Source organism: Protopterus annectens, chromosome 6.part0 (assembly GCF_019279795.1).
Source record: "Protopterus annectens isolate FY-2018-M chromosome 6.part0, PAN1.0, whole genome shotgun sequence".
Lineage (NCBI taxonomy): Eukaryota > Metazoa > Chordata > Ceratodontiformes > Protopteridae > Protopterus > Protopterus annectens.
Window position 1 is genome coordinate 1,578,945,436 of NC_056737.1, and position 22,709 is coordinate 1,578,968,144.

Below are 22,709 nucleotides of genomic sequence, written 5' to 3' on the forward strand. Positions count from 1 at the left end.
ACAAATAACATTCAGTAACCCAAGCAGCTCTACCTTAAACTATAGTCCTACCATTAGTGCACATGCACTCAGTAAATCCTCTGATCCGATCTTGGCACAATTACACAAGGGCAGCTGCAAAAGCAGTTTCTTCCTGGCGAGGACTGTATTATGTTTTACTGCACACATTATTTCATGACTCAAGTTTGGTGGCGCAGCTTTTAAAACATGGCTGGATTGTGGGGATTAGATGACAGGGAACTGATCCTCATGGTCTAATTACATTCTAAAAAGCACACTGCCAAGTTAAAAAACTAAAAGTGTGGCACAGTGGAAGGTTAAAAATAAAACTTACCACCAAATGTGGCACAATAGATAGGTGAGCACTAATATGGGAGTTTTAGCTTCTCTAGCTCCACCAGCAGTAAATCCACCAGCATCTTAGCATGCTTTACAATTGTATTTGACAACTGTTGTTGGGTGTTATAGATTCATAGGTGTGTACTAGGCTATTGGCCATAAGAGCCTTTTTAAGCCTCGCCATGCATCACAAATCTCTGACAAGTTCTGGTACCCTTAATAAGTGTAAGTAGGGGCTTGGGAGATGAAGCATTTACAAGCAGGGTCCTGGGAGATGAACCATTTACAGGCTGCCTGTGTTCATTAGAGACATAGGTGCCAAACCAGGGATGAATTTCATGTTCCCCATCCAGTTGTCCAAGTTACACTTGAATTTGGTTAGGGAGGAACTCTGCTTCACATGCATGGAGAGCCTGTTCAAGAGAAGGGGTAGACTCTGGCATACATACCTGTCACTCCAGCATGTCCTATTTTTATCGTAGGCAAGGTTTAAGTCCCTGCAATGGGTAATTTTAGTGCTGTTTGTTTTGCAGATATGCAGGAGGTCCATCAGATTTGGGGTCTGACAATACCTTGTAAGCCAGGCATAGATCTCCCCTCAACAGTCTGTAGGAGAAAGAATACAAGGATAGGGGCATGAGGCAGTGTGCATAGGACATATAACCTATACCTTGTATTCTTTTAGTAAGGAACCTCTGTGGATGTTTCAGTTGTAGGATATGCCTGTTTAGGGACATACCAAATAGGACATTGTACTCAATGACAGGTCTGATGAATGCTAAATACAGTGGAACAATGACTTCCTTGGACCTAGATGCCAGACCTTTTGTTTATAAGTTGCACAACATAGAATGATTTCCTCACTGCTGTAGACATGTGATGGTCAAAGGGTAAATTACTGTCTATGTGTGTCCCAAAGTCTCTAACTACTGGGTCAGCTCCTATGGGTGTGTTGTCAATATGATAGTTTCCACGGGTGGATGACTTCCTGAAGGATACTATTATGCATTTTCTGGCATTTAGCTGCCCTTTCACTGTTATGTTGGATGCTACATCACATTTCAGAATACATAATAAGTATACCGTCTCTGGCACTATATCAATGTTTATTTGCAGTTACTCACTCCATCCCTTTTGTCAATGTTTTTCCAAATAACACATATGACATATATAATTAATATATAAATAATAAATTTAATAAAACATAATTAACCACTCCAGAGGCAGTGGTCTTAAATGCAACAGCTGTTGGAGTGGGAACACTAATAAGTGGTTAGTTTCCTTTGAAATGTTCTGATTTGGGGATTTTTGAAAATGCAAAGAAACAGCCATCAGATGGATAAGAAAGGAGATCATTTGAGTTCACACATGCTTTAGGCCAAGTCTTGCAAGAACACAGATAAGATTTGCCTGCACTAATGTTATGTTTATCCTTCTGATTATTCTGACACATACTTTCCTTATTAGCTTAGACCAGGTCAGATATAAAATGAAAGGGTTAAATTTGCTGCACCTGTGGCTATGATCACAACTTCTTATCCTTCAGTTACTTGGGAATGTGTGTGTGTTTACATCTGTGCTCTAAGAACCCTGTTTGGATATAACAGAGACTCGTCACCCCTCCCCTGCTGACTGAATGAGCTGTAACTCTTCCATGTGCACAGCATCCCATGTGATTTGGCTGCAACAAGCGTGTTCATACATTAAAACTGGCTCCTTCAAGTGCTACAGCATTTCTGTTTCTCCCAGATTTCAAGTGAGCAGGTCAGTGGAAGTTTTCTCAGTATCCTCTGAATTTTTGACTTCACAAACAATGACAGCAAAAGTGATTTACTTCACTGTGGATGGCAAACCTGAGCAGGCAGAAATCTGGAGTGACTGCCCATCACAAGATGTCAAAGGTATGGCTGTTTGCTTGTGAGCTCAACTTAGCCAAGTAAGTTTTTTATTTTTAGTTTGGAGCACACACAAACACATTCACACACACACGCACAGATGCACACATGCGCGCGCGCGCACGCACACACACACACACACACACACACACACACACACACACACACACACACACACACACATGTTCTCTGTACATGTCTGTGTGGACATCACTAATAATTAATCTTTTTAGCAAAGTAAAATCATGTATAATAAAGTATTGTAAGTCTTTAAATAATCATTAAATGGGAAACACTGTTCTGTTTTTTTTTTCTTTTATGAAAGGGAAATAAATCAAGCCAGCTCTACTACGATATTTAAAATACCATTTTTAATCTTATAGTGACCAATATTTTGAGTTTTTAATAGAGTACATTTTCAGTATAACAAATCACAGAGGTGCAAAAGAATAAATACTTTGCAAGTTAGAGAGCACTGTTACCTGCAGTGACTGTGTTGTTAAATTTACTTTACTGCTCAAGGAGAGGAGATTAACAAGAATTCATTGTTTCTATATTCAGGAGTAATTATCTCACAAATGAGGCAGCAATGAAAAATACAACCTTAGTTATATTTCTGCCGTTGAAGCACTTCTGACGTATATAATTTCATTACTGCAGCTCATTATACTTTGTAATTATGTACTTCAGTACTAAGATGTTCCTTTTTCTTCCCATTTCCTAGAACACAGTTGTCAGAAAGCTGTCTTCAGCATTTTACATCTTTCCAATGTAAATATCTATCTTTCCACATCTATATATCTATATCTGTATCTATATAGATAGATAAATACAGATGCACAGATATATAACTAAATAGAAACATAAATACTTACTTAATAAAGCAGCAAAATATCCTCTTTTATTGTAACACCTGCAAATATAAAACTTGAAACACTGCAAAGTAAAATCTGACATTATATGAAAGCGGCTAGTCTTTGTTTCTTACAATTTTTATAATTGCATCAAGTTGCATTGCTGTAAAAGTGAATCTCGCTTATAGTCATCTCTACATTTCTCACTTAGACTCTTTTTATTTCTGATGTGCATGCTTGAAGCCCATTGATACCTACAGCCATCAGGCCAAGAATTATATGATTTACTTGGTGAGCCGTGTTATCTAGTTATATCACCTCTGCCTCATATTATCATCTCATACATTTGTAAACGTATCAAGCTTTACTGCATTTGTAATGTCGGAACTGTAGCAAGCTTGTCTGGTGCCTTGTGCAGTTCCCTGAAATGGAGTTGCCCTCGACTTTAAAATGAGGAACAAAAAAGGAAAAAGAAATAAGAATGAAAACCTCACCTGCTCTAGAACTATAGTAAGCTGCTTGCAAAAAATGTAACAATTGTACCATATGCAGGGTACTTCATCAGTAACTTCATATGCTGCATTGGCATTCATTTCTGAAGCCACAGTGCTCTCCCAGCTTTGGAAGTGAATTCTGGTTCTGCACTTCTGCACCATTGGCACCTGCTAATCACACTTTCTAAGAGAAGCAGTTTTCAGCAAACCCTTGAGAAAGCAACCAAAGAAGTAGCAATAAAAAGATTTGTAAAGGCTTTCATCTTTCACAAAAATTACAGACTCCTGCAGAATCATGATCTTAGTTGTTCTGTTACCAAGCTGTTATATAACGGGACCTACTTCATCATGTGACTACTGAATTGACCGCATAATGTATTTAAAGGTACATGAACAAGAAAAATACACTGGGTAAAAATAGAAGTCACACAATTCCATTTGTTGCTGTGGGACAAAAGGGGCGCAATTGTTTTTTGAAGGAAACAAATTTTCTTGTGAAGAAAACTGCAGGAGATCTTTTTTTTACATATTTGTTTTCTCCTTCATTACTCTGGCTTTGGATCTTTTTGCTACTTTGTTAAATCTAGAACAAACCAACCAGTTAAAAAGCAGTAATATTCAATCATCAGTCTTATATTATCCAGCTTACATTACAATTTTCACTATATGTATTTATCCATCTGCCTTCAAAATTCCATACACAGCCTCACTGCTGTTAGGAGATTTCACAATCCATTTGAGTAACTATTTCAGAGAGAGCCTATATTTCCATACAGCACAGTAGTGCTTACAACTACAAATTTTTGTTCCTTATATAAATTTTATTTTTTTATTACAATTTCTTTCTATGAATAACATACTGGGGGCATTCAGAAAAACCATAAAATGACCGTGCAGTGGAATATAGCCTAGTGAATGTTGTGTGATGTGGATTAATGAGATCAGGCATGCATGAATGTGGCATAGTGTGGCAGTGCCAGGAGCAGTGCTGCATAATGAAACTGTGTAGCTGTGACAATGACAGTAGACACACTGCTGCAGCAACTGCTCTATGACCAGACATGTGAGCCATGAGAAAGCATCAGGAATTTTGCATACATGATACCATGTGCATTCACATGTGCATTGAAGTGCCCCATAGCTGGGCCACTGTGGGCAATATATACAAGGGCATCACAGCAAAGTGCCAGTTCATTTTATTATATAAACAGGTGTAAGTGGAGAGATAATAAAGCCAGAAATAGGGAACAGTAAGCAGAGGAACACACAAAAAGATAACAAGAAATGTAAGATATCTGAGGGTAAAGAACGAAATGCATTTCGTGGGTACAGGTGCCCATTTATTTTAAGAAGAAGGGCAGTGAAGAAGATAACAAGGGTAAAGTATTGCTGGGATGGAGGGTAAGGGGAAGGTAGAGGCATAGAGGAATAAATATATAATGATGCATAAAGAAGGCAACAGTGGAGAGAGAGAGAGAAAGAGAGAGCGAGAGAGACATGGACTGATAGAAGATGGGCAGTGGGAGCTTAGATTACAAACAGGGGATAGACAGTGACACATAAGGATGGGTAACACAATCATGGAGATACGGAAGGATGAGGAGGTGCTAGGCCTAATGTACAATGCCAAACCAAGAGCACAATGCTTACAATAATAAGGTGGAGCTCTCTCACTCAAACATCTTCTTTCCATCAATAGAGAAGGTCTGGAGAAGGTCTGGGCACTACATTTGGCCTGCGCTATTCACAACAGTAGATGTTGTCCAGGCAAGCTGGTGCCAGGCATGAATTTTGTAAAGGAGGTCCTCATACTCAGCAGGAGTCCCATATGGTCCCTGTGCAGTAGGTGAAGAAGGATCTTCTGCTCCCTGCTGTACTATGTGAAAACCTGCAAAAGTCAGTGCATACTAAGGCCATGTACACTTTCTAAGTCTAATCCAGGTGACAAATTGTAGCTTGGTGTTACCAAAGACCATATGATACATATCTATAGATAGCAGGGTACATAATACACATTAACTGTAGAATAATCCAAAGTGGCCGTAACATAGCTAGGCCTCATACACCCTCAACAGGAGCCCCATATGTTCCCTGTGCTGTAGGTAGAGAAGGATCTTCTGCTCCCTGCTGTACCATGTGGGAACTTGCAAAAGTCAGTGCATGCTGAGGCCATGTACACTCTTTAAGTCTAATCCAGGTGAAAAATTGTAGCTTGGTATTACTAGACACTATATGATGCATATCTAACAGTAACAGGGTATATAATGCACATTAACTGTAGAATGATCCAAAATGGCTGTAACACAGCTAGGCTTTGCAATGACCATGCACATGAGCACTCATACTGGGGGAATGAAAGATTATACTTGATATCACATGATGTTATATGTGCAATAAAGATATAATCAGAAAACAAAATCACCCTGTTAGAGTGATTACTGCACTACAAGGCCCATTTTAACATAACAAAACTATGGCTAATGTATTTCAGGACACTGTATTACAGTAAGCAACTTAGAGCATCAAGATATAGTGGACACAAGAGTGTACTGTTATATACACAAACTGACAGCAGACATGACTACTGGCAATGGCAACAAGGGCTGCAGTGACCACACAAGGATACACTAAAGCAACAGGCACAGTAACAAAACAGAGTATGGTGTGGGGTACCACTTATATATGATATGACAGGGGACTGACATCACATCCTGGGTAGGGGGCTTAACCCAACAGGCCACAGTGTACAGTGCAGGGCAAGTTACAGTCCTCTGGGAGCACAACCTGACAGGGTACAGTGGACAAGGTAGAAAAGTTTCAGTTCTAATTTGGGTCTAAACCTGACAAGTCACAGGAAACACAGTCAAACTCAATCACCACTCTGCTGTTTAGATGCCACAACAGCATTTTATGTGTATGCAGACTGCATGACATGCTACAGGTGATATGGGGCCTTCAGCAGACCTGGCACAAACTAAGGTATCAGCACATCTGATGGGCAGCAAGCATGGCTAACATACCCACTGTAGCCAGCCACAATATGTCAAAGTGTCAGAATGGCTATGCCACAGCAGCACATAGGGCTGTGGCTACCAAAGGCAGGGCTGCAGACAGTACTGAGTCAATTGTCAGCTGACATGACTGGTCATGTTCAGAGACTGATGCACAGGTATAGCCAACAGGTAGATATGTCTTCTCATGGAATTGAAGGGAAGGTTATGAGTGGAAAGTTCACCATACAGGAGAAAGGTGCTACTGTAGGACCTCTGCACACTTAGCATGCGCATCCTTGAGAATGGTAAAGTAGACAAGGCCTTCTTTGACCAAGTGTGGGAGGGACTGGTGCAGTATATCAATGTAGTTGGATGCTGTTGCAGAATGATAGAGCAGTTGCATTGCAGGATAACTGATATGGTGCATGCTGCATGCTGAGACCAAGGCACCAGAAATTGCTAGAGATAGGTTGATTACTAGGGGTGGATCACCAGCACACAGCTATCTTACAGAAGTGGAGAAATTCCTTGTATCCTTCACCAGGAAAGTGAGGAATTCCTTAAACATGATAGTGACTTGGATGTAAGAGCTGGGCTGGTGACACCTGCCCAAGTGTCTGTAAGGGATGCAACAAGAGAGTAGTAGCATGTGCCATGCCTTTAGCACCGTAACATAGAACTATGAATGGTTTATGTAGATTAATGCATATGCATATCTGTCATCCAAGGACAATAGGACTGTGCCAATAGGCTACAGTATATTTATGACTGGCATTTATCAGTTTGTGTGCCACATAATGGTAGGAGTCACAAATGTGATCCGAATGTGATCCACCACTGCCACAGGTATGTTATTTGTATGCATTCATGGGTTTCACTGGGAAGGGATGCAGCAGAAAAAATCAAACTTGCCTACTGTCAGTGGTCCACAGGTGGCACCATGCAGATATGCCATGCACGTGGCACACTGGCATTGTGGTGCACACTCACACCCACAAGATGAGGCAATGGCATCACTTCTGCATCAGAGGCTTGCACTGTCTCCAAGGTATGCACACCTCACTTATAGAAGAGGTGAGTAGACATCTGAGACGGCCATTATTCTGAGTTACTCCCTGACCTTGGTGCCACCCTTGGCATCAATCAAAAGATGTTTATGTCAGAGATTCTGGTGTAGATGGCCACTACTCACATCATGCCAGAAATATTGAGTGTGCTGTATGGCCTAAGTGAAGAACTGCAACCACTGCAGTGACTGTGAGACAACCTGTAGCACATGCAGAGTGAATGGCATATGGAGACCTGGTGGAGTGACACTAGTTAAGGGCATTGGTTGCCCACTTGAAGATCATTGGTACACCCATGAAGATGTAGTCAGATGACCATTATTGTCATGCTAGGGGAAGGATTCACATTGCATAAATATCACATGCCAGGCTTACACAGATGGCCAGTACCATTTCAGAGACAGTTTAGCTGTCCACATTGTCCACAGATGCCTCTTCTCCTGGACATGAGCATTCCCATGGTCATGAACAATCCACTTCTGGCTTCACCTGGGGGGCAACCCACATGGCAAGTCAATCAGGTCTTGCAGTTCAACACCATCACATTTCCCCATAGCTTTATAGTGAACAATACTTAACAGCTCTGATTTCCAAGTCAAGAATTCTAACATTCAGCTGGAACACCATGCAGGGGCCATAGTAGAGTTTCCATACACACTTCCAACAAGGTACACCATCCATTGAACAGGATGCTTCCTCTACTGACATTGTGCTGGTGCATTGTGTGCCCAACCATTATTCCACCCATGGAAGCTCCACACCATTGCTGAAGGCCATGATACTTGATTCTCTCAGCCTCTTAGTTCTGTGCATATCTACCACCCATGACCCTTCAAACTATACTAGTGTTGCTGTCCCCTGTCGATGTACCTCACCTAACCTGTGCAAGTGATGATGACTGTGCCTTGCCCAGCACTATGACCTATATTGCTGTAGTAGTATCTGATATACAGCATGGTCAGTCAATCTAATGTAATACACAGCCTGATTGTGTAATTGCATGTATCCATTGTATTGTGTTTTTCTTGCCATTTCTCATAGTTGTGGACCAGAATCTACCACAACATATGGTGCCTCTCCCTGCCTCCATAGCAATGACTCTTCCTCTGCTGCTGCCACATGTATGTCAGACAGTGCAATGGTGTCCCTGTGTTATAACTGATCTCACAATACCATGTTATATAGCATAACACAGACCTCAGATATCTTGCTGCAGGTCTCCAGAGCATGCTACAGTGTGGCAACAGATACATCCAAGCATCAGTAGTGAGCCTTCAGCATCCTGAACACATCTTTAGTGATGTTACACATATTTGACAATGTGGTACTTTATGCCCATATCTGTCATAGTTTGGGGGAGGTGAATGTGGATCATACGTCATGGTGCCAAGACCTAGCATGTATCACATGCAACACACAATAGTGAACACTGTTATGAGTGGTCCTCTACATACATGCATGTGACCAGACTATCTGGGACTCTTTGAATAACAATCTGTGTGCCTACCAACTGGACGCCCCTGTAGAAAGTCACCCTGGATGAATCACTGGTATAAGTCACTTGTGTGTCAGATGTGAAAATCGTGAGAACCCACTGGGTAGTGCACAGAAACATTGTATATAATTCCCTGAGCACTGCACACCATGTGTCAGCTGATGGAGTGGTGGTACTTTTGGTTGCTATACCAGATGCCATGTGAAACAGGTGAGGCCTTGCTAACAATGTGGATGCAGTCAGGGCCACCAGTACCTCAGTGAAATGGTCTATGCCATAAAATGCCCAGATAATGATTAATGAACTGTCTCTCCTCTGGTTTCCATGGGAATCAAATATGCCTATCAACATGCTTAAGCATAACATCAAGAAAATGGTGCAGGATTTGAGAAATTGATGCCTGAAAAACTCCTAACATGTCCCATTTGAATGCTGCAATGTCCCCATAGCAATGATAATTAATATTACATAAAAGTTTGTATCAGACCTCTCACCTGTCCCTATTTTGGTGGTATTTCCCTATTTTCAGGCTTGATTTACTCATTCACATATTTTTCTGAATCCACTCATTACATATAATTTTTGAAGCTATCTGGTACACAGAAAACCACACTATATGACCAACATATTAGTGCACCAACATTTAAAAAAAAGAGGACAGACATATCTGCCCTTTTCTTAAGCAAAAATAAATGACCTTGTGTGGTAGAATTTGCAGTACAGTTCATTAATAACTACAGATGTTACAGTGTCTCTTTGATAATGTGCTTATATTTTCCATAATATTTATCACTGTATGTTTTTAAGCATATTTCTGAGTAGTATCACACATTCCTGTTTTAAGCAGTGTGCTATTTAGTTTTCAGATGTTATGCTAATTAGATGCACAGATTTTTAGATGAATGTTCTTACTTTTCAAAGGCCTTTGTTCCTATTTTCAATCTCAATACACATTTGAAGAAATTAAGTGACAAATCGATTATTCCATACTGATCTGCTCCACTTTTGAAGCTGGAGAAAACCTTGGCTATGACCTGGACAACCTGAGCTTGATTAGCAGCATGGACACTTGCTGAAGCTCATACAACCTGAGCTTGATTAGCAGCATGGACACTTGCTGGAGCTCATACAATCTGAACTTGATTAGCAGCATGGGCACTTGCTGGAGCTCATACAATCTGAGCTTGATTAGCAGCATGGACACTTGCTGGAGCTCATACAACCTGAGCTTGATTAGCAGCATGGACACTTGCTGGAGCTCATACAACCTGAGCTTGATTAGCAGCATGGACACTTGCTGGAGCTCATACAATCTGAGCTTGATTAGCAGCATGGACACTTGCTGGAACTCATACAATCTGAGCTTGATTAGCAGCATGGACACTTGCTGGAGCTCATACAACCTGAACTTGATTAGCAGCATGGACACTTGCTGGAGCTCATACGACCTGAGTTTGATTAGCAGCATGGACACTTGCTGGAGCTCATACAACTTCAGCTTGATTAGCAGCATGGACACTTGCTGAAGCTCATACAACCTGAGCTTGATTAGCAGCATGGACACTTGCTGGAGCTCATACAATCTGAACTTGATTAGCAGCATGGACACTTGCTGGAGCTCATACAACCTGAGCTTGATTAGCAGCATGTACACTTGCTGGAGCTCATACAACCTGAGCTTGATTAGCAGCATGAACACTTGCTGGAGCTCATGCAACCTGAGCTTGATTAGCAGCATGGACACTTGCTGGAGCTCATACAATCTGAACTTGATTAGCAGCATGGGCACTTGCTGGAGCTCATACAATCTGAGCTTGATTAGCAGCATGGACACTTGCTGGAGCTCATACAACCTGAGCTTGATTAGCAGCATGGACACTTGCTGGAGCTCATACAACCTGAGCTTGATTAGCAGCATGGACACTTGCTGGAGCTCATACAATCTGAGCTTGATTAGCAGCATGGACACTTGCTGGAGCTCATACAACCTGAGCTTGATTAGCAGCATGGACACTTGCTGGAGCTCATACGACCTGAGTTTGATTAGCAGCATGAACACTTGCTGGAGCTCATACAACTTGAGCTTGATTAGCAGCATGGACACTTGCCGAAGCTCATGCAATCTGAGCTTGATTAGCAGCATGGATACTTGCTGGAGCTCATACAATCTGAGCTTGATTAGCAGCATGAACACTTGCTGGAGCTCAAACAACCTAAGCTTGATTAGCAGCATGGACACTTGCTGGAGCTCATACAATCTGAGCTTGATTAGCAGCATGAACACTTGCTGGAGCTCATACAACCTGAGCTTGATTAGCAGCATGGACACTTGCTGGAGCTCATGCAATCTGAGCTTGATTAGCAGCATTGACACTTGCTGGAGCTCATACAACCTGAGCTTGATTAGCAGCATGGACACTTGCTGGAGCTCATACAATCTGAGCTTGATTAGCAGCATGGACACTTGCTGGAGCTCATACAATCTGAGCTTGATTAGCAGCATGGACACTTGCTGGTGCTCATACAATCTGAGCTTGATTAGCAGCATGAACAGTTGCTGGAGCTCAAACAACCTGAGCTTGATTAGCAGCATGGACACTTGCTGGAGCTAATGTGGGGTGGGTGAGAAGAAGAATGATGAGGCTTAGCCTAATTACTTCATGGGATCACCAAAGAAATGGTTGAAGGTAAAACAGTACACTCGGCCTACCCTGACCTGGTGAAAGTTTTGGACACAATGACTGACTCAGGCATAGTAAAAAAAGCTAAATAACAAGAAACATCTTTATTAAATTATCACATATGACATAGGCAATCATACCTTCATATAAATGAAAACAAACCATATTGACATAATTTATTTGCAAACATTACACATCACTTATAATTTATCCAGTCATTGTGAGTCAAACATTACATAACTCATTCAAATCCTGGCTTCTTTTAAACCTTGTTCTTCTTCTGCATGTAGTGTTCCCACAATTTCCATTTTTTCTATGTAATTTGCTCCTATTCTTTTCTAAAGATCCCAATTCCAGATGTTTTATCTTTGTTACTATATTCACTACTTCTAGTAAAGTTAGTTTAGACTTTGATTTCCATTTTTTAGTAACTGCTTTTTTGACATCTGCCATAATTAGACTCAGCAAGGCCTTACTATGTCTAGACAATTCTGATTCTGCATCATAGCTCAACAAATCATTTACTTACCTTGGTCACTCAGTATCTCTGACAGAGCAGTCTGTAAGGAATCTTTAAAGTCTATGAACTCATTACACTCCGAGAAAATATGCTCACAATTATCTCTTTCTTCCCTATCACACCTCCAGCATTTGCTATCTACCTGAGGAAAAAATGCTTTGGAATCTACTTGGGGTATACAAATACCTAATTAAACACTTCCAAGGAACGATTCTAAATCTTCTAGACTTTGTTGCATATTTAGAAGACATAAATATACATATTGTTTCTTTGTGCTTTTCCAGTTTCTCTTTCCAGTCTTTTCAAACCTATTTTGATTGATTCTTATAGTTGTCGTAATATTTTACATGCTCTATTAGTTATTCCTTTTTTAACAGCAGCTTCTGTTCTAGATTCTACTAAAACTTCTACCAGTGCTGGTCTTTCACTTAAGATCCCCCATTTCTTTCTCTTTACCTGTACCATGATATGAATCCTTGATATCAATCCTTGATAGGGAAGGCAATCTGTAGCCTGCAGTCCAAATAAATTATTGGCCTCTTCTCATTCTATTAACTTTTCCCTCTCTGATTATTTGCTCCCAATACCTTGGTTCTTTTGCCAGTTTTCTCTAATAAACTCCAGTCCCCTCTTGCCTATTCTCTGTATCCCTAATTGCCATTCATCCCTCTTGTCAGAATCTTCTTTCTCCATTCCTGTGTTGGCTTATTTCTTAGAATACTTTCTGCTACTTTATGAATATAATATTCTGTATGGTTATGGTTATTCTCCTTAGGGATCTGCATCCAAAATTCCAGTCTCTCCTTGTCTCTTGAGATTCCCCCGTGCATCATCATCCCTTTCTACTTTGAATTATAGGTTTCTGCTTGTCTTATGTGTAGGAGGCTTAACTGTATAGCTCTGAAATACCCCTTCAAATTGGGTAATCTCAAACTGCCTTGTTCAATTCGAAGAATCAGCTTATCCCACTTGACTCTTGCCATCTTCCCCTCCCAAATAAAATCCTTCAGCTCTTTATTAATTGCTATCCAAAACTTCTCTTGTGGTTGCTAATAATATGCCTGACCTGTGTATAAAACAAATGGGATTAAAAACATTTTAACTGCTTGTATCTTGCTATCCATATCCATATAACAGAGCTTCCAATTTCTGTTAACTTATTGTTTTACCTTTTAACAACTTGTTGATAGCCTACACTTAGTGCAGCCGCATTGTGTCATGCACACTGGCCCATAGCTTACAGGAGATAAGGAGACGAAGGAGGAGAGTGAGGGAAAATGGGCATGTGAGGTGCAAATGTTCTAGTAGGAAACCTAACGGCCCTAGCAATGCCTGACTCATCACATGACAGTGCAAACTGCTCAGTTCCCTGAAATAAACGGTTTACCATCAAAATGTCATAAACCAGTTATGAACTTTGGAAGGTCGAAAGGCACTCTTCCAAGGTGTCATAACATCGATTTTTAAATGTTTGAAGCCACAAGACTGAATGGTAGTGTGCATTCGCTCTTGTGGATTCGTCATTTTGAATGGAGATAGCAGTATAGTAGGTTCAGGAAATTTATCCTATCCTTCACTGTAGTGCAATATCAGAGTTAGTATATATAAGTAGCAGGGAGTGTGGACAGTGCAACCTCCCACATGGAGGTGTAGGGGGCTTGCCCCCCCCCCCCCCTGCAAAATGTTTGTAGCACATAACTGGATGTGTAGATTGTTTTAGTAAACTCGACATTCCTGAGTTGTCGACTTTCCTTAATTCCCACTTTCAGTTATGTGAATGTTTAGAAATTGGATTTTACATTTGGGGTCACGTCAGTGTGAACACTGGCACAAGTGCATTACGAGATTTTGATAGTAAACCAAATGAACATATATTTTTCAGTCTTCACAAGAAGTGAGATATGAAAAATAAAAAAGGATAGAAGAGAGTCTACAATAGTAGCAATGCAATTAAGAGAAAAGAGTGATCTGAGAGGGTCACTGCTCAACATAAATGAGGACTGAAAATCATGTGTGTTTGCTATTTAACTATTGTCTCAGCACCTCCTGTATAGCGAGATCTTTGCCTATTTTTCCTGTATAATATCTTAGAAATCCAGTAGGCATCCTGACTTGGTTCTCAACCACCTGATATCCTAGATGGCCATTCTTCTTTTAAAAAACCTGGGAGGTCCTAGTAGGATCCCACCCCTCCCACCATAAACAGCCCAGCACTTACTAGATAATTATTTTCTTCATGCTGACAGCAACATTAGCGCAAGGAAAAGCTATCTAAAAAAGATATAAAAGAGAGGGAAAATGGCCCCAGTTTTATGAAATATAATCATTGTTTGTTTTAAGAGCTTTCTTTAGGGCTGGCACAGAACAGACATGGACCAGGGTCCTGGTGCCTTTTACTTGTCACAGATCACTAGAGTCTATGGCAATAACTCTCTTTTCATACTATGGGAATCCTGTGTTAGTTCTAATCTGCCTCCCAGGAAGAACACTTGTAGATCTAACAAAATCAAACTTGGCATACATTCTTACAGCCGTAGCATTTTATTTATAAATATTCCTTCATTAATTCATCAGTTGATTAGATAAGTGGACTGGTCCAACTGTAATGCAATGTAATGACAACAACAAAGTTACATTACAGTTTAAATATGTACATTATGGTTTAAATATGTGGCTAATATGGTAAGTCGTCTCTTGTATTTGTCTAAGCTGCTCTGATTTAATAGTTATGTAGATATGACTGATAAGAGCTGAACAGTACCATTCAAAATCAGTCTGCTCAGATACGTTATCAGAACAGGACACAGAGACCTTTTAGGTAGAGAAGAAGACATGTAGTGCTACTGGTCAGGAAGGATTTTATACAAGTACTAAGTAAGATTATAACAACAGCAGGAAGGATGTTCCACTGCTGATGATCTGGCTTGGTGAGTACCACACTCCAGCCTCACAGTACAAAATTTCCAGGAAGGACTCTTAAAAAGAGCTCTATTACAAATGCCATTGCATGTACAAGTCCTGGGTTAAAATTTTGCTAGAGGTTTACAAAATTAAGGATCAGCTATAACATATTGAATGTGGAAGAGATGGGTAACTACTTCATATGCAAGGAGGTACAGTGACGCTCCCTTGAAGGAGAAGGTAGGTGAATCATTGAACTTTATTTACCAAAATTTGAACTTTATGAGAGTTAGAAAAAGAAACCAGTTCAGCTTTGAGGATGATATCCTCTGCATGGGGAATACATACCCCTTTATCAAATGTGAAGATCCCACAAGTCATTGGAGATAAAGTGATTAAAGGAATGAGTAGGCATCTTTTACCTGATAGTTGTGCATGACTGGGGACAGGCAGGTCTGCTGAGAAATGAATGTAGCTTCAGGTTCTAGTCCAAGATATTTAGTATCAGTTAGGGTAAGAAGTATCTTGGGAGAAAGGGGAAATGTTATTGCTAAACAACTGGGTTTTGGTTTTAGAAAATGTGTATGAAGAAGTTCCTGAGTTGCTGCTAAGGAGTAGCAGCAGTTTTCAGTCCAGGTGTAGGGAGATGGCAGATAGGGTGTTGCTGTTTCTTCGAAGTACCAACTTAACCAGGCTGTCTTCATAACATTTACAGTTGAGCTCTGTGAGATTCGGAGTAAGTCTGCAAAACAAAGAGGAGATATAAAGGGAAGAGCTAGGGTTTTGGGCAACTCCAAACTAGACAGAAAACAATCAGCTATCATCTAAACAGAGTTACTTCACTGACCCAATGATTTTCAGAATGGGTTGGATTAATTTTGCCTGCATATTTATTCCCACTAAAGTCAGAATAACTGTCCCCAAGATGTAAAAATATTTCATCCTGCATGGATCCTCTGACACAGAACTCCTTCCAAATCAGAGTTGCCACCATCATGATCAGATGATCTAGCTTGATACCATAGGTTGGCCCATTTAAGACTTGTTGATCAAGCCGTGCACAAGCACTAGTGATAAGGCACAGTTGTCACTATTTCTGTATGGGGGGGGGCAAGCTTTAGCCAACAGTCATTAATTCAGGTCTGATATCAGCAAAGTATCAAATCTAACAAAACTGTCCAGATATGGATTGTCTACGTCTGGGTTTTATCACCACAACAATAAGACTCAACCTCCTAGACCTTATCATATTCCCTAGTTATAGAATATGATGTATTGTAGTAGGTAAGTTACAAAGAAAAGACTGAAGAAAAAAAAATATTGCCACCTCTGCAAAAAATTATGCTTTTGTTTGTTTTGCTAAGAGTAGATTTTGCATGCACCAAGGCTGTTTCTTGGCACATGCATTATACACTGTGCATTGTAGTGTCAGTTCTGTTGCTTTTGATCTTTTATAGTGGATATTGTTGTAGCTGACTTTTGGGTGTTTAGATTTAAGGTAATACACCTATGTGCTTGCTTGCGCACACACACACACACACACACACACACACACACACACACACACACACACACACACACACACACACACACACTTTATTATATTCAGTCAATCAGTATATTGCATTTTTTTGAGGTGAGAGGAAACTTGAGTACCAGAGAACATACAGATGTGGGGGAACATGCAAACTCCACACAGTCAGTGACACAATTTGAACCATGCTGCCTTCTGCTGGTCCTGTTCTGGATGCATAAGTATCTATAAGTATCCTGAACTCCACAAGATGTTTCTTCCTAATTATTATTTTTTTATCATGATATTTTCATAGTAGATAAGTTACAAAGTAAAACCTGTAGGAAAACTGCTCTGTACAGTGATCTCAGCAATTTGCAGACCTGAGGATTACTTCTCTTGAATATTATATAGAGAGAGTCATGAAAATACCAAGTTCAAGGCACGCCCGTTCTTCTTGTTCGCTATATGAAAGCACTTGTAAGACATAACGATACCTTTATATTGTGCAGAGATGTTGTGAACATCATTGCATTTTTCTTCAATTTGTAATCATTTAAGCTGTCAGGCCATCACTCACTATCACAGTTTCATCTACAAAGAGAACACATAGACCACCCAGTGTCACATCAAAATACATGACTAAAATGACCATCTCTAATGGTGTAGGTGAGTAAAGCCCTGACTACAACCTAGGTGATATGAGTTCAGAAAGCAGGCTTGGGACTCAATTAAAACTGGTAATGTGGATAGGAAGCATATGATTTTCAGGCTCACCTGTCTTTGGAGGAAGGGGGGCAAGGTGCTTTTCTGGCTATTGCTCCCATGATAGACTCCCCAGTGACAGTCGGGGAACACTTGGAGGCATTGGCTTTAAGGGGACAGGATAATCTTGGTGGTTATCCCACTGCAGAAGCAAGGGATATGCTCTTGTTGACATGCCCATTGCACTCCAACCCCTGGGGCACAGTAGGGTTAGAGACCCAAAGAACAAACCCCTCAAACCTTCATTTGTAGAGACATTATGTTTATGCACAGTTTTTTTTTGTTGCTTCCATCTTCACACTACATAGGGAACCACCAGCTAATATTTTTTTCATTAGGTAAATTAATGCAAGAAACAACCCGACTACAAACTTTATAGTTTATTTTATTTATTTATTTATTTACATTTGTTGACCAGGAGTGTCCCACTGGACATAGGTCCATTTTCAGCGGAGACCCGGGGAGAAAAGCTCCAGAGTTAAAATAAAGAGACAGTAGTTACACTAGATTACATAGCAATTAACAATTTGATTAGCATAGCAATTAATTACAAACATATTTACAGATGAAGAACATAGTACATATGTTTAGATTGCACATAGTAGTTTAGATTGCAACAAGCACCAAATAAAATCTGACTCAAGATTCCCAGTTAATTTGGGCATTAATCTCACTTGAAGCCAGGCATCAGGGCAGGTTCATTGCCATGAGAATGATGAAATGCCTGTCTCCCTCCCCCCAGTATCTGCACTAAAAAACAACACACAATCTTGTATTCTTATAATGCAGTCTCTCCCACTGAATCCGTAGCCGAAGTAAAAGATTTGCCTTAAAGGATGGTCACCCCTACATATGCTGCTTGTGTACTGCTTGAGACTGCTGCTTGCAAAATTGGTATGACAGAATGTTAAGCCTTTAGAACACTAACTCCACCTTGTTGTTGCATGTAGTCACAAAATGAAAATATGTACTATGTATGTAGAGGATATAGACAAGAGCACCCTGTTTGTTTCCTTGTAAGATTCTTCATTAAATTGCTGTTTTGTCTTGCTACAGATTTTTCATTAGTGTATTAATAGGAGAACATGGATTTGACGTAGAGGTTAATGCAGAAGTATAACACCTGGGGATACTGGACTTGATTGATATGCAAATAAGTTGGATGATCTGTCTTGAGTGGTTGGTTTTATTATTATATGCATTATTTAGCTAGCTGCTTTTATGTTCTTCAGTTTTGCTGACAAGTAAACCTTTTATCTGTTTTAAAAAGCAACAAACAGGTCTGTATTTTTTTGAAATGCAGATGTATGCCATGCTTATTGTTTGTACTAATTAACAAGTCTGATGAGGAAGACAGTAATGATAGCACAGTAACAGGATGCTGCATTATCTGTGAGTAAATATGACAGGGCGATGACATTTGACAAACTGACCCAGTTTAACAACTTTAGATTACTATAAGCCAACTATGATCCACACCAGACAGGTCAGATCAGTGCCGTCGATAACACTTAAATGTAACTTGGAGTCTTCTACCATGAATCTCCCTCAAAAAACGAGATTCAGCTCAGTAAAACAAGTTGGTTGGTAATGTGCTATGAATAAATATATCTAACTTAGACAGACCTACAATTGGCATGTTTTATTTTTATATTTATATTTATTTACTGAATTGAGACTGGTGAATAATTGTAGTGCTCTAAATAAGTCTCTGTTTAAAAGGAGACAGAAAAAAGTAGTGCTTTAATTTTACATGAAAAACATTTAAACATATTTCACTATATCTAATACCTAATATGTGTGTGTTAGAAAACCATTCATTTAAGTGAAGAATCAATATATTGAAAACCCCAAAAGTTGAAAACAAAATCACAATTTTGAAAATATATTCAATGGGGGAGGGGGATAAGCACCACCCCACCCCCTTCTAATTATATATGCCAACCTCAGGATCGCACAGTAGTGGAGAAAGGGCAAATTTCCATTTTCAATATTTTGAGTTTTCAACATTTTGGGTTTCAGTGTTTTGAGATTTTTGACCAAATGACTGTTGCCCATATATGTTATATAATATATAAATAAGTTTGTGTGTGTGTGTGTGTGTGTGTGTGTGTGTGTGTGTGTGTGTGTGTGTGTGTATATCTATATATATAGATAGATAGAAAGATAGATATAGAGAGATGTGTATGTGTGTGCTGTGTGTATACTTGCTGCTGGGCCCAGGATGTACACAGCTGACCTTTATATAAGAGAATTGAAACATGAAAGGACAACACTGATCATTGTCTGGGAACTGAACCTAGAACCTTCTCTACTCCATCTAGTGGCCTCTATCATTGGATTAACAGTTAATTTCTGTGCTTCCTTTAAGAGCCTTTATTTTTTCCAGCATGGTGATTTTTAGATCAGGTTACATGCTCACACATCTAAATGGTATATCTTCTTCTTTCAGCTTTCCTGGTTATGGGTCACCACAGCGGAACTTTGAACCGCTAATGATTGGCAGTAGATTTTTACAGTGCCAAGGTGCCAGCTCGATGCCCAACCTTCAACGAAGGTACACCCATTCACACATGTCTTTCAAATGCTACTCAACCACGGGGAGGACATGCAGACTCCAAACAGAAGGCACTTCAGCCGAGAATTGACCAGGAGAACCTCTTGCTGTGAGGCGACAATGCTACTGCTGCACCACCGCGGCTTATACACATCTAAATGGTATATAAAGTCTCTAAATCAGCATAAGGAAGACTGAATGTGTAGCACAGAGCTAGAGAAGGCATATCACCTTCTCAGAATCTGTAACTGAGATGGATTAAGCCTGATTCATTTTTAACAGACTTGTTAAAAATGTCACATAGAAAAGTATCAATCTGAACCATAATGATACTTGTAATTATTATGAGTTTGGTAGACTGATAAAGAAGCCACTCAATACAGTGATTGCACATAAAAAGTCATACATAAAAACATGCATGGCTTAAAATTTAATTTGATTTTTTCACTGAATACATTTTATGTATTTCACCCACATTATAACATAGGAACATTTTTTGTATTAATGCATGCAGATGTAATATATATATATATATATATATATATATATATATATATATATATATATATATATATATTTTTTTTTTTAAGTAGGGTGAAATGTCACATGTTTAGGTATGACAAAGATTGTTGTATGTCTTTAAGGGAGCCATGTGTAAAGGGTATTGTGTGTTATGTGACCCTGCCTTCTCAATCAATCTTCAATAAAGCTTGCTGGTGTTACCATAAGTGTATCAGCCTCTTCGCTTGACAATTTTTGTGCATATTTGGATAGATAGATAAGATAGAGAGATAGATATAGATTGATAAGATAGATAGACTGACAGACAGATGGATAAGTATGTGATAGATATGTATTGTGTAGTGGTATTAGGTTAGAAAATAAATGGGTGATATTTTAATGAGCAATGGCAGAACCTTCTCTGGACTGAATTACCAGAGCCCAAGAAAGGATTAACTCACAATGATTTTGAATTAAAGTGGAGTCTTTATGGTAAGGATGATTAAAAATAAATAAATAAACTACCAGCTTCTGGAAGCAGACAGGGCAGACGACACAAGCTCTATCAGGTTGTAATGCAGAGGCAGAAACATAAATATGCTAGTCAGCAGATGTCATTCATAAGGGATACCAGAAACACTCCTGCAGATGGCAAAACAGTTAAATCAATCCATAGAACATGAAGGGCAGGTGTAAGGAATCCTTCCTGAAGTTATTGAATGAAGCAAACCCTATTGATACTCTAATGTTGCCTCTACAGCCTGTACTGAAAGTGGACGGAGAGCCTATCCTAGGATTAGTGCCTTGAGCAGTAAAGAAAATAAAGTCATGTTCAGATGAACAGGTTGCAGACATGAGCGAGATGTTGGGGGCTTTAGGGGAAAAATGGCTCTTGAAGGAACTAACAACAATATGGAGATTGTGAGGAGAGTATCCCAGATGACTGGAGTGTAAGCATTTTAGTGTCAGTATACAATAAAAGAAAATATTAGCAACTGTAAGCAGTACAGAGGTGTCAAACTCCTGTCACACTGTATGAAAGCACTGGAAAAGGTGACTAATAATAAATATGCAGAGTAGTAGAAAGTAAGATGGACAATGATCAGTCTGGATTCATCCCTTGGCAGAGGGGTGGGAAGAGTGTGAGAGGGAGGAACACCTACAGCAGAAGATGGAACAACAGAAAGAAATATTGCAGGCTGAAGATGATAATGTAGAATGGCTTGAGATGCAAACAGGATATCAGGACCATTTACTACCTGAATGTTCAATTTTATCTAATACTGCCGGAGACTTTAAGGTTTATAATTTTTCACAGATTAATATAAGTACTAGTCACTGTGATGTGTTTTCAAAGGGTTTGGGTTTTGTACTCTGGTGACGTAGTGACATAGGTAACATCCTAATGGATTTGAAACTATTCACCCACAAGTTGAAATTCAGAATATTGTTTCAAAATTCTGTATCTAATCAGACAATAAACCCCTTAGCAATTTCTAGTACCTACAACTCACCATTACATCCTATGGTATTATTATTTGAAAGGATGTGTGAAACTGGTATAAGGAATATATTGTCTCAACACAGAAGTATTGATGAGACTACAAAAAGGGAAGTAGATGCTATTAAAGAAATTAAGATGTTTTTAGATAAAATATGAATTTTGAAACCTGATAAAGGGGTGGAATTGTTCTAATGAATCGAGATGATTATAATAGTAAAATGTTATTTATTTTGAATGGTAGAGGGTACTTGAAATCATCCCTTAATGAATTAAATGGAGCATACCGCAAGATTAATAATGAATTACAGGATTTATTTATAGAGGGTACAATATCAGTTGATACATTAAATTATCTTTTGGTTACACATCCAAGAATCCCTATTATGTTTGGATTACCGAAACTACATAAAGACTTGGCACAGCCCCCCATGCAGCCAATAGTTGATTCGAAAGGGTCCATCACACAACCCCTAGCAAAATATTTGGACTCCAAGCTTAAACATTTGATAGGTAATGAGACACATATATGTAAGGACTCGTGGAGTTTTTTAAGATCAATTAGTAACATTCCATTTAAGGCATCTTACATATTTCTTACCATTGATATAAAGGACCTCTATTCTGTCATTC

General features: G+C 39.5%; 1 protein-coding gene across 1 annotated transcript in view; it reads left to right on the top strand.

Moving 5' to 3' along the window:
• The first annotated feature begins 2,152 nt into the window (after positions 1-2,152).
• Positions 2,153-22,709, top strand: part of LOC122804009 (high affinity cGMP-specific 3',5'-cyclic phosphodiesterase 9A-like) — a 708,135-nt gene continuing 687,578 nt past the window's right edge. The window contains exon 1 of the mRNA XM_044073690.1: positions 2,153-2,240. Within this exon, the coding sequence (XP_043929625.1) occupies positions 2,153-2,240 (88 nt within the window). The remainder of the gene's footprint in view (positions 2,241-22,709) is intronic.